This window comes from Echinops telfairi, unplaced genomic scaffold (assembly GCF_000313985.2).
Source record: "Echinops telfairi isolate 266 unplaced genomic scaffold, ASM31398v2 ScPeMD7_2291;HRSCAF=2852, whole genome shotgun sequence".
Lineage (NCBI taxonomy): Eukaryota > Metazoa > Chordata > Mammalia > Afrosoricida > Tenrecidae > Echinops > Echinops telfairi.
Window position 1 is genome coordinate 36620816 of NW_022106189.1, and position 11780 is coordinate 36632595.

General features: G+C 43.8%; 1 protein-coding gene across 1 annotated transcript in view; it reads right to left on the reverse strand.

Annotated features, from left to right (window-relative positions):
• Positions 1–11780, reverse strand: part of RFWD3 (ring finger and WD repeat domain 3) — a 35012-nt gene that overhangs the window by 13081 nt on the left and 10151 nt on the right. The window contains exons 2-8 of the mRNA XM_013005159.2: positions 10164–10573; positions 8870–9072; positions 7283–7374; positions 5389–5580; positions 5199–5290; positions 2696–2810; positions 2004–2238 (exon numbers count right to left, since the gene is read on the reverse strand). Coding sequence (XP_012860613.1) covers positions 2004–2238; positions 2696–2810; positions 5199–5290; positions 5389–5580; positions 7283–7374; positions 8870–9072; positions 10164–10546 — 1312 coding nt within the window. The 5' untranslated portion in view covers positions 10547–10573. The remainder of the gene's footprint in view (positions 1–2003; positions 2239–2695; positions 2811–5198; positions 5291–5388; positions 5581–7282; positions 7375–8869; positions 9073–10163; positions 10574–11780) is intronic.

Here is an 11780-nt window from a genome sequence, read left to right on the forward strand (position 1 = left end):
AAATGTGCTTGATGCAATTGATGTATGAATTGTTATGGAAAAAGAGGACCTCACCAGCATCAAGACAGAGCCAGGAGTGGAGCACATCCTTTGAACCCAAGACCCTTGCACCGAATCTCTGTGATCCAGGAGATGGAGCCCTGTGACACCCAAAACAACAGAAAACAGAACATCCGCATAACCAAGAGCGTGAGACAGAAAGATGAGCGTCCCAGCCCAATAGCTGAGACCCGAGTGCCTTCAAGCAGGAGGCTTGCAGGCGGAGTGGGACACCGCATGTGCAGGAGCTAGAGTTGAGGACCTTAGGGCTGAAGCGTACCGGCAGAATTGAGATTTATTGGGCAGAGCTAAAAGAGCTCTCTAACACTTGCCAGATCAAGGCAAGGACCGAGGGACCTTTTGGTACAGGTGTGTCTGCAGGCAGTGCTGAGAACTATATTCTGAGTCGTTTCTACTCCTAAATCATAACGTGTCACGTTCTTAACAAAACCCGTAACTTTATTATTAGTAACTACTGAGTGGCCATTGTAACAAATCAAGTAGAGCAGTAGACCGTGGAAGAGACAGTTTGGTCAAAAGGTTGGAGGGTGGAGGAGTGTCCAATCTTTGCTTCAAAGGAATCAGCCTTAGGCTGGTGATGTTGGTTCCCCTTCCTCCCTGTCAAGTTAGAGACGAGGTGACGTGGCCGCACATGCCGAAGACAGTAGGAAGAAGCCTCTGCAACATGCACGAGTGATCTCAGTGGCAGGTGGAGAAGGTAAGACTCCATCTCAGGTACTTTGGACATGTTACCAGGAAAGGCCATTTCCTGGGAAAGGACACTATGCTCAGGAAAGCAGAGGGTCAGTGAAAGGGATGAGGTCCCTTCATGAGATAGATTAACATGGTGGCTGTAATAATGGAGTCGAACATAGAAATTGTGAGGATGCAGTGTTTTATTCTGTTGTACCTAGGGCTGCTGTGAGTCAAAACTGTGTGGACAGCACTAACAACAGGAGACTTGATTTTCAACATGACGACAGTCTCATCTACTCTGGGCCCAGAGGCACTAACTGGTGCCTGGCTATTCTACGGATCATACTTGCTAATAGGACAACAGAAAAATGCATAGCAGAACTCATGTTCTTAAAAAGTGCAGACCTGCTGGACCAGTTAAGACGAGACGATTCCCTCACCCTGAAATATGTCTTTGAACCTTGAACCAAAACTATCCTGTAGTCATCTTTTAACAAAATAAGACAAAATCACACAGATCAAGGCTATTGCCCATGAGTATGATGATCCGTTAAAGGTCTAGCACCAGTTCTCTAAAGCAAAGGAGTAAGGGGATAAGAGGTTAGGAGACAAAGTAATCAAAGCACTAGCATCAGAACAACCAAAACACAATGTCGACTTACTGTGAAAAGTAAACTAATATCACAGAACAAATTGTACGGCAAATTTCAAACAGGAACCTAATTTGCTATGCAAACTTTCATTAAAAATGCCATAAAATGCAATAGTGGGTTTCACTAGTAGGCTGGCAACATTTCTTTCAGCTAGGAGTTGAGCAGTGACCCACTGTGCCATTCCACCAGGTATCCTCTAATCAAAATACCAATTCTTTGGAATTTGTAAATTTGAACTCTATTGAAAACAGGTATTAAATCTTGTTTTGACTTGCATTTGCCTCTCGGCTCATGTTTTCTCAAACTTTGCCAGACGCTAATGAATCTATAAGCTTAATGAGACATACAGTCATTGACATCCACCTTGGGAGACACCAATAACCCACACTTCCAAATAACTCACCTTGGCCCACTTTACCGTACTAGCAATAATTCTACCCTCTTGGTTAGCAAAGCAGGGTACCTGTATTAACAGAACTAATGGGAAAAGGTGAGACGGCGGGATATGGTCAATGTTTACTCACTAGTGAGACCTGGATCCCTCACAAAGGGTGAGGAGAAAAAGGAATGGCGTCTGATACTGAGCATGGAGGTGAGGGTGTCAGGACTGCTCACCTGGCAGGAAGGAGGCTTGTGGGGAAGGCTGTGAGACCACCAGGCAGCTCAGGGTCTCGCAGTGAGCCATGATACGGCAGTTCCCGGTGTGAGAGACTGAGAAGGTTTTCTGGAAGTGGTACTGATGCTGACCCTGGCTCTGGCTGGAGGGCAGGCATCCTGGCGAATGTACGTGGGAATGCTTGGGGAGCTGCATAATTTGATCCTGATGACATACAAGGAGATTTTGTAGATCCTAAAATGAAGTTTTCATAAAGAAAAGCTTTTTAGATTGGTCTTTACCCTCAAGCGCTATCGTTGATCTGAAACACAATGATTCCATATCAAATACATTCTAATGTTCACGTCAGTCCTGGGAAACTGCCTTAGTTTTCACAGTATCTTAACAAGCAACTGAAGCACAGAGAGCACCGACTCATAAAATACTAACTAAGGTTGGAAGTCCTCAATGGTCAGAAAATGACGTAAGCAAGGACAGATCCATCGTCTTCATAACTTCCTCAAACCCCCGACTACAACAGAATTCATTACAGAGTGTAAGACTATGAGAAAGGACCTAATCAGACAGAGAGCTGGTCATGCTTCCTTCTGAAGCACCTGGAAACTCCCATTTGATTCTGAAATGGCCCTAAAAGGGTCAGATTCCTTTTTCGTTCCTACCCTACAATTCTGTTAGAGGAGGGCATGCTCACCCGAACTTGCCCATGAAGCCTGGTGCATTCGTCACTGAGCACCTGCAGCTGGAGGCGGCACTGTGCTGATTCCAGCTCAGCCTGCTTCCTCATCTTCTGTTCCTGCAGTAAGGAACTGGGGCAGGGATCACAAGAAGTGGTAGCATTAGGAAGGACACTGAAGACTTCCCATCAAGATGGCACCGTAACTATGAAAATTTATGATAGTAGTACAATTTTTAAAGGGGGGAAAATTGCCTAAGTCCAAAATAACACAGAACATAGCATGGAGAGTTCAAGTTCTGGAACCCGAGGGCTTAGTCCGGTGTTTAAGCAGGCAATCATCTCCAGCAGCTTGGTCCCTACTGGAGAATGGGGACTGAAAATGCCCAACTCACTGCTTGAAACCCACAGCCACCAATTCTGGCACACGGTAACCGTATAGGACATACTACAGCTGCTGGCTAAGGCGAGGTGGTAAATCTTTATGGGAGCAGACAGGTAGCCTCTCTCTTTCACTCGGAGTGGCTGGTGGGTTTGAAAGGCCGATCTTACAATTAAGCAGTGCAAAGCTTATCCCACTGAACCACCAAGGCTCCTGTTACTGACTGGAGTCAGGGCCAAATTATAAAAACAGTAAGCTGGCATATTACAAGACCAAGGTTATCTGTCAGTTAAAAAACAGTAACAATCAAGCTATTCGTTGTACTGTCAGATACTCAAATGTTATCACCAGAAAGAGTTAAACAGAAAGGCAAATGCTAACCAAAAGACCCATTAGAATGGAAACAAAAGGCATGAATTTGCATGCATAGAAAGGAAGGATGCAGAATAAAAGGGCACATTCACCATCAAGAATTTGTACGCATCTATAAACAGCATCAAAATATGAACTACAAAGGCAGCCTTCCAGTCCAATGAGACAGGAGTTTTAAAAATGAAATAATTAGAAAGAAACAGACAATGCTGTCCTTATTTATCTTCATGGAATATTCAACAGACTCCATAAACTATTCAGAGTTCAACAAGATTGTTGAAACCAAGAAAATTAGATCAACATTACCCAAAGGAAACATATGAACTAGAGCACAAGAACATTAAGAACATTAAACTACACAAAAATGCAAACTAGAAAATGAAAAATAGAATCCCGCATAACATTTGCATAGTGTAAAAACTTTCTAAACCATACATTTATAGATATGTATATGTAACAATTTTATATAGAGATCAAATATATAATCATTCTTTGGAATAATGAACCACTAAGTGAGGAGAATGGTAATCTCTCAGAAAGAGATGGAATTGAAGGAGAATTTCATTCACACAAAAAAACCTGTTCACGCTATCCAGAAAGTACTGGACTACTAACCACAGGTGGGCACTCAAACCCACCAGCAGTGCTGGGGGAGAGAGAGGAGGTTGTCTGCTCAGGTGACGATTGACAAAGCCTTGGAAACCCTATTCAGGGTTGCTACGAGTTGGAATCACTTTGATGACAGGGGTGGGTATCTGTAGGGAACCCTGGTGGCACAGTGGGTCAGGGCTGCTAACGAAAGGTCAGCAGTTGGGACTCTACTCCTTGGGAGAAAGCAGCTTTCTACTCATGTAAAGATTTGCCCTTGGAAACCCAAAGAGTTGTTAGTTCTATCCTGTCCTACTGGGTGGACAGTTAAAAATGTGTGTCTAAAATTTATAGTTGACCCTTAAATAAGGATTTGAACTGTGCAGGGTCACTTATAAGTGGATTGGTTTTCCCGGTTGCTATTTAACTGAACTTGAGTTATGAATATCTGCTTAGAACCGTATGTGTGCTGCTAATAATCTGTGTGCACAGTCTGACTCCAAAGTACATTGCATATTGCTCTTCTCTAAGATCAGGTTTAATGAATTCATAGTATTGTCTCACATCAATTTACTCAGTCAACTAATCACTTGGCTAAATGAAAACTCATAAATATTCTTGCACACAGCCATAACCATTTCTTATGGGGAAAAAATTTTTTAAAGTCTGAAGTAGAATTACTACATCAAAGGCTCTTAAAACATTGCAGAGTCTCTCATTCTGCCTGTAGATAGTCTCACTAATAAGGCGAGAAACTCAGGCCTCTGCTCATTCAACCAAAAACATTAAAAAAAAAAACAAAAACATTTTAAAGTAGTGTTACTGGCAACCTTGCTGGGGCTTTCAAAATCTTGATCATTTCTTCCACTGCACTGGATGTGCAAAGCTTCACTCATGAGGCTTCTGTGTAGAGAGCTGTTAGAGGTTGGCTTAATAAAACAAACAGCAGAAGACAGAAGCCCTTTAGTAGGGTGGCAGACTCTCATTATCAAGGCTGGATGGAAGCAAACAAAGCATTGCCCCTCCTTCAGAAGACTGGCCAGAACATGTGCTGCACACTGGGAGACCCCCAGTCAAGGGGCCCAGGCAGCCTGAGAAGTGGTCAGAGAGTGTTTTTTCTCAGGTGTCCATTAAGGAATACAAAGGGTAAGCTCCAGCTAAGCTGACACCACCACTTACTTTCTCAGGCGCTCCTGCTCAGTAGTGTCCACAGCTTTCAGGGTTCGGGCATAGAGGACAACGATGTCACTGTGCTTGGCTTTCTTGTTGCACTAAGGAGTCCAGTGGGACATAATTAGTGTAGTTCTAGGAGTCTTCCTGACTTAATATGCCGACTATAAGCATAAACCGTTCTACCCACATTTATTACCTGGGGGCATTTTCGTGTCTGTCCTTTCAGCCACTTCGAAATGCACGTGTACCCAAAGAGATGGCCACAACGCAAGGCTGAGAGCCGGTGTTCCCCAGCATTGGTCCACTGCTCCAAACATATTGTACAAGTGTCTCCATCCTCATCATCCGCAATCTCAGCAGTGGGGAGAGGGTTTGACTTTGGGGGAGACTGCAAATTAGAAAAGATGAAATATCAGTTTTGAAGAAGACCCTGTACCCCTATCCAATTAACAAAAGTACACAAAAATAGTAACACAATAGAGAAGGCTACAGAAAAATTGCAAGAGCTCTGAGCCACTTGTCATTCTTCCTAGAAGGCAATCAGTAAAATGTAACAAAAGTCATTAGCAAAAGTAGCTAATTAGCAACTGTCTGATCTAACAAAATTCTTTTTTTTCCCCCCCAGAAGAAAAGAAGCCATTTAAACAAAGTTATCAAAACCAAACACCAAAGCAAAAAAATTGACAACAGCTAAAACAACTAACAATATGAAATGTGGGTCCATTGTACGTTCATTGGCAAATGTAAGTAGCTGTGAAATAATTTAGTTTATATGAGTCACTAGGGGGAAAAACACTCTATGAAAAATTTAAAAAGGATATAAAAAGTTTACAGAAAATAAATGATCACTAAGAATTCACTTATAGAGAAATGCAAATGAAGAGAGCATTGTTTTTGTCTACTACTGAATCCGCCCTATAGGGCACGCTTACCCCATGGAAAATGGAATGAAATGCTACTGGCTTGGTCTATCTGGGTGTTGCTGACACCAAGCCCTGGTGAGAGCACAGAAGAAAACAGCAGGCTTAGCTGTTGCCACAAGTAGAAGCTGACACAGGCAATGGCATTATCTTGCCATTAAACTAGAGGGCAATTAGGCATTAGGTATCAAATCTAAAATATATATCCAAGGATGTTTTCAAAAGTTTGTTAAACAAAACTCTCATGGTCACTTGTGATAGAACACTATGCAACTATAAATAATAACAAGATTCAATCCTATGAGCTGATAATGAAAAACTCCAAGTTGTATAGGCTGTCCTCTAATCAATCCTGATTTGTGATGATCCCATGTGTGTTGGAGCAAAATTGGTGCTCCACAGCTTTCAATAGCTGGTTTGGAAGAAGTAGATCACCAGGCCTTTCTTGTAAGGCATCTCTGGGTAGACTGGAACCCCCATCTTTTGGTTAGCAATACCATTGGTACAACCCAGGGACTCCTTTTAATCTGTAGTCTTTTTTATCTGAAAAAACTCCAACCTTCGCGGGGAGGAGACGAGCCAGTCAGGGTGCAGTGTAGCAATGATGAAACATACAACTTTCCTCTAGTTCCTAAATGCTTGCTCATCCGACCCCACTATCATGATCCAATTCTACTTTACAAATCCGGTTAGGCCAGAGGATGTACACTGGTACAGATAGGAACTGGAAACACAGGGAATCCAAGACGTATGATCCCTCCAGTACCAGTGCTGAGAGTGGTGATACCGGGAGGGTGGAGGGAAGATGGGGTAGGGGGGGAACCGATTACAGGGATCTACATATAACCTCCTCCCAGGGGGACGGACAACAGAAAAGTGGGTGAAGGGAGACATAGACAGTGTAAGATATGACAAAGTAATAATAATTTATAAATTATCAAGGGTTCATGAAGGAGGGGGGAGCAGGGAGAGAGGGGAAAAAAGGAGGAGCTGATACCAAGGGCTCAAGTAGAAAGCAAATGTTTGTGAGAATGATGAGGGCAATAAATGTACAAATGTGCTTGACACAATGGATGGATGGATTGTGATGAATTGTACGAGACCCCAATAAAATGATTTAAAAACAAAACAAAACTTAAGACCTTTTATTTAAAAGGATGTTCACATCACCTGTTTTGGAAGATCCTCTTTTGTATCCATACATAGAACTTCTGGCTCTGCTGAGGGACCTCCTGGTGGCTCTGCCAGGTCATTTCCAGAAGCTACAGGATAGACAAGAATATAAAAGACAAACCTTACACAAATTACCCATTTGACATAAAAGGAGCAGCATTTACACCCAAGAACATAGCTCATAAGGGTTGAGGGAAAAGAAGGAATGGAAAAAGGAAAGATATTACATTGTAGGGCTTGTCATCAATGAGCTGAAACAAAATGTACATGAACTGAATGGAAAACTGATGAGCTGCTCTGTAAACCTTCACCAATTCACTATAAAAAGTTAAAAAAAAAAGTTAGGTATGGGATTATAGACACTTTCCCCCCAGCTGTCTCGCCCAAAGAGAAGCCAAACATTAGAGGCTATCTGCCAACACATGCTGGGAGGTCAGATGCTTAGAGATATTCTCCCTGAAGGCATGTGGTCCATTGTAGGTGGGTTCACACCCTACTGATAATGGTTTCCATGGAGATCCAGAGAACAGGTCAAACCTGCAAGGTGACATCCAGTTAGGCTGCCATCCTGTATCTAGGATCTGCCCACCTTGTCAGAGGTATACCCTCAATCCCTCCCCTTCCTATTGTGTGTATATCCCTAGACTGTCCCCCTCTCACTGGTATAACCTATAGTGTAATTAGGAGGCTACACCCCCCCCAAAGATAAGCCTGGGTTAGCAATAAAGAGCTCTCTCTCCCTCATCCTGGCCCCCCTCCCCCACCTCTCCCCTTGTCCTCCTTCACGCCCCCTTCTCTCCTGCCCTCTGGTCTCATATAATTAACCCTACAATTGCTCTTACTGAACCCATGATTAGTTGTGGGGGCTGGCCCTTTCCTCCAGTTAGGTATGAGAAGCTCGTAGGGGAAAGCCTGGGTCACTGCTGCATTTCATTTCTACTACTGCCACAAAAAGGATGACAATTTTCCCAGGCATTATCAGCTATTTATTTGGAAATGCCTCTGCAAAAGCACACAAGATGAGACCACTAGGGTGGACACTAGTCCAGGCTCCCTTTATAAAGAGGAAAGAGACACAAAGAATACCATAAGACGATGAAAGCCGCGATTAGAACAATGTATCTTCCAGGCAAAAGACACTAAGGATTGCTGGAGGCAGCAGAAGCCAAGGGAAAGGCACAGAAGGTACATTTCACTTTTGTATTTTGCTCTGCTGTGTTTTTAAGATTCATTGCTGTACAGTATTTGTGTGTGAATGAATACTTACCTATTCTACTGATGGGCATTTGTGTAGTTCTCAGGATATTTTACTCTTACAAAGAGGTCTACCATACTCTTATTCATGTGAGCTGATGACTCATTTCCTTGGTTGTATACTTAGAAACAGAATTGCTAGGTCATAGGCTATGAATATAATGAGTTTTAAAAGAGCAAAAACATGAGGCAGAAAAAAATTCTTTCTATAGAACCATAGCCAGGGAAAGCCCTATGACATTTGTGGGAGATAAAACAAAGTATTACAGCACAAATACAGCCTTCTAGACACTCTGTTTCTGGCTTCATGTCAAAATTGGACAAAAATACCTCCCAAAACATCAGCTCTGGGTTCCTCTCCTTGGACAACCTCTTCATCCTCTGCAGTGGTGCTGTCACTGTCTGAACCGGAGTTACTTGACTCCTCCTCCAAGTCTTCAGAAGCAGGATTGCTAGCCTCGGGGTAAGAGTCAGCTGGCAAGGGAGGCTGGGTCCTGCTCACTTGGAAGAAGGCTTCCAGAGATGATCTTGATCTATGTAGCCAACAAGACATAAGACTGATAGTACAATGGCTCACCCTCCCAAGAATAAATCACAGCAGGATGAAGATAAATCCTAGTCACGCAGATCAACCAATTTCCAACAGTTTAATGCTGCCTTTGGAAGATGAAGCAGGAATATCAGACTCGAGCCTGGTCTTTGTCTTTTCTACCCAATCATCATTTTATTACCCTACACTGAAGCCTGATCCTTTTGCTCAGAGCTATTTTAGTTTCCTGGTTTTGGGTCATGTGTCAATACCTTTTACAGAACGTGACCCAGCAATTTGTCTGGCTTGGGGATGGAAATGATGAGTAGGCATATACATTTTTTAAGTCACATTCTACATTTCACACAAACCAACCATCATCGAGTTGATTCCAACCCATAGTGACTCTATAGAACAGAACAGAACAGTCCTTTAGGACCTTAAATCTTTATATGAACAGAAAGTGTCCTCTTTCTCCCAAGGAACAGCAGGAAGCTTAGTACCCCAATGCTTACTCCACAGCCCACCAGGACTCCTACTTTTTCACAGTTTCTTTAAACCCAGCCTTTTGTGGGAGTTAACAATACATCTTGGGTGACTGCGGTGAACTAAGAAATACTTTCTGGTATAAGGTATACATGATCTAGAAAGCCAACCTCTATAGAAACTAGGAAAGTAGAGGGGCAGCGAAAAAGAAGATGGCCCTCAAGGAGATGGATGGACACAGTGGCTGCAACAATGGGCTCAGGCACAGAACAATCAGCAGGATGGCACAGAACTGTGCCCTGTTTCATTCTGTGGTGCCCAAGTGTCACTATGGGTTAGGACTGACTTAATGGCACCTAAAAACATAAAAACTGATGCCAACAAAACATCTCTAAAAAGTCTGCCTTCCTAGTTTTCAAAGCACTGTAGTGTTCTTATCAATAATTTGAGAAGGAGGCAAGGCAAGCACTTTTATTTCCATCTGAATTATGAGGAAGTGAAGGTGCAGAAGGTTACCTAGCTTACCAAAGGTGGCACCAGGGCTATGACTAGAGCCCCACTGTCATAATTCCCAGTCTGGTACTAATCCTGTGACATACATGTATTTACCTGGCACTGCCTGTCCTCTGAGACCCTCCAGACCTTGCCCTGCGGGGAGCGGAGGCAGCCCGCCTCCTTGTTCTTATCGGTCCCACACGGTGGTTTGAAGGTGGAAGCCTCTGGAATTCCAGCGTGCCATGAAGCCCCTGCGCCCCATTAATGAAGGGGCTCCTGGGCTCCTGTGAAGACCCATGGGCGGTGGCATTGGCACCAGATCCCGGTCCCTCTCCTGCAGAAGTCCCTGGATAACCTCTCTCCATTCGCTCTTCTGCATTCAAGTCAAGGAAAACGAGAGGTGCAGGCTGGGCCACGGGCGGTCCTTCATGGTTGCAGACCACTACAGTAGGAGGCGGTGGCTCTTCTGCAGCAAGGGGGTCTGACTGCTCCTCCATGGCTTCCAGAGCTTAAGAAGGCAGTATCTGTAAAAAGCATTAGTAAAATAAAACCTGTCATGATGCTGATGAAATCTAAGCTTTGGGGGTGGGGTGGGGGTGGGGAAGCCTGGGCAGTACAATGGCTGTTAACAAAAATGCTGGCTATTTGAACTCACCTAGCTTCATAGGGAGAGCCCTGGTGGTGTACTGGTTACGTGACGGGCTGCAATCTGTAAGGTCAGAACCACCAGCAGAAGCTCCTTGGGAGGAAGACGGGGCTTTCTACTCTCATAAAGAGCTACAGCCTCAGAAACTCAGAGGAAGTCCTAACTTCCTATAGTATCACTATGAATCAGTACGGCCTCAATGGCCGTTAGTGTGATTTTTTTGTTGTTGTTTGAGCTTCATGGGAGGAACCCTTGTGGTATAGTGGTTACTCAGTGGGCTGCTAACTGCGGGGTCAACCGTTTGATACCACCAGCAAATGAGAGAGAACGATGAGGCTTTCTACTCCCATAAAGGGTTACAGTCTTAGAAACCCACGGAGGCAGTTCTATCCTGTCTTACAGGGTCTCAGTGAGTCGGAACTGACTCGATGGCAGTGATTTGGGTTTGGTTGGGAGCTTCACAGAAGAAAAGACTTAGTGATCCGTTCCCATAAAGATGATAACTTACACCTAGACAGATGCCTCAGACACCCTTCAGGCCTGAAACTAAACTCACCTCTAAGGGTCAACTTTCAACTAAATAGTCGTTCCATTAGGTGAACAAAACCACCAGGGAGATTTGCACTCCGTGGAACAATCAACTTTACAAGATCAAAATGGCAGATTTGCTCAAGGATATGGCACCGAAGGTAGGAAGGAATAGGGCAGACGGACGAACAGAAAGGAAAACACAGGGAGGAAGTTGGCTATTACATTGTAAGGCTTGCAATGTGTCACAAAACACAATGTGTGTGGGCTAAATGAAAAAACCAATTTGCTCTGTACAGGTTAACTCAAATCACAATAAAAACCTTTGTTTGTTTTAAATTAAAGTCTAGTCATTCTCTGATGCTCATCCTCCCAGCATGATCACTAAAGACAAAATAGCTGCCCCTTCCCCCAGAAGAATTTATTTCAAAGGAAGGCACTGAATCTGCAGCTCCTGGAGAGGGACATATCTGATCAGAGCACACGGGAGCAGATGGAGGGGGAGGAGGAGAGAGTGGAGCACATCCTGGCCCACCAGGCCTTGAGGACGATATTCC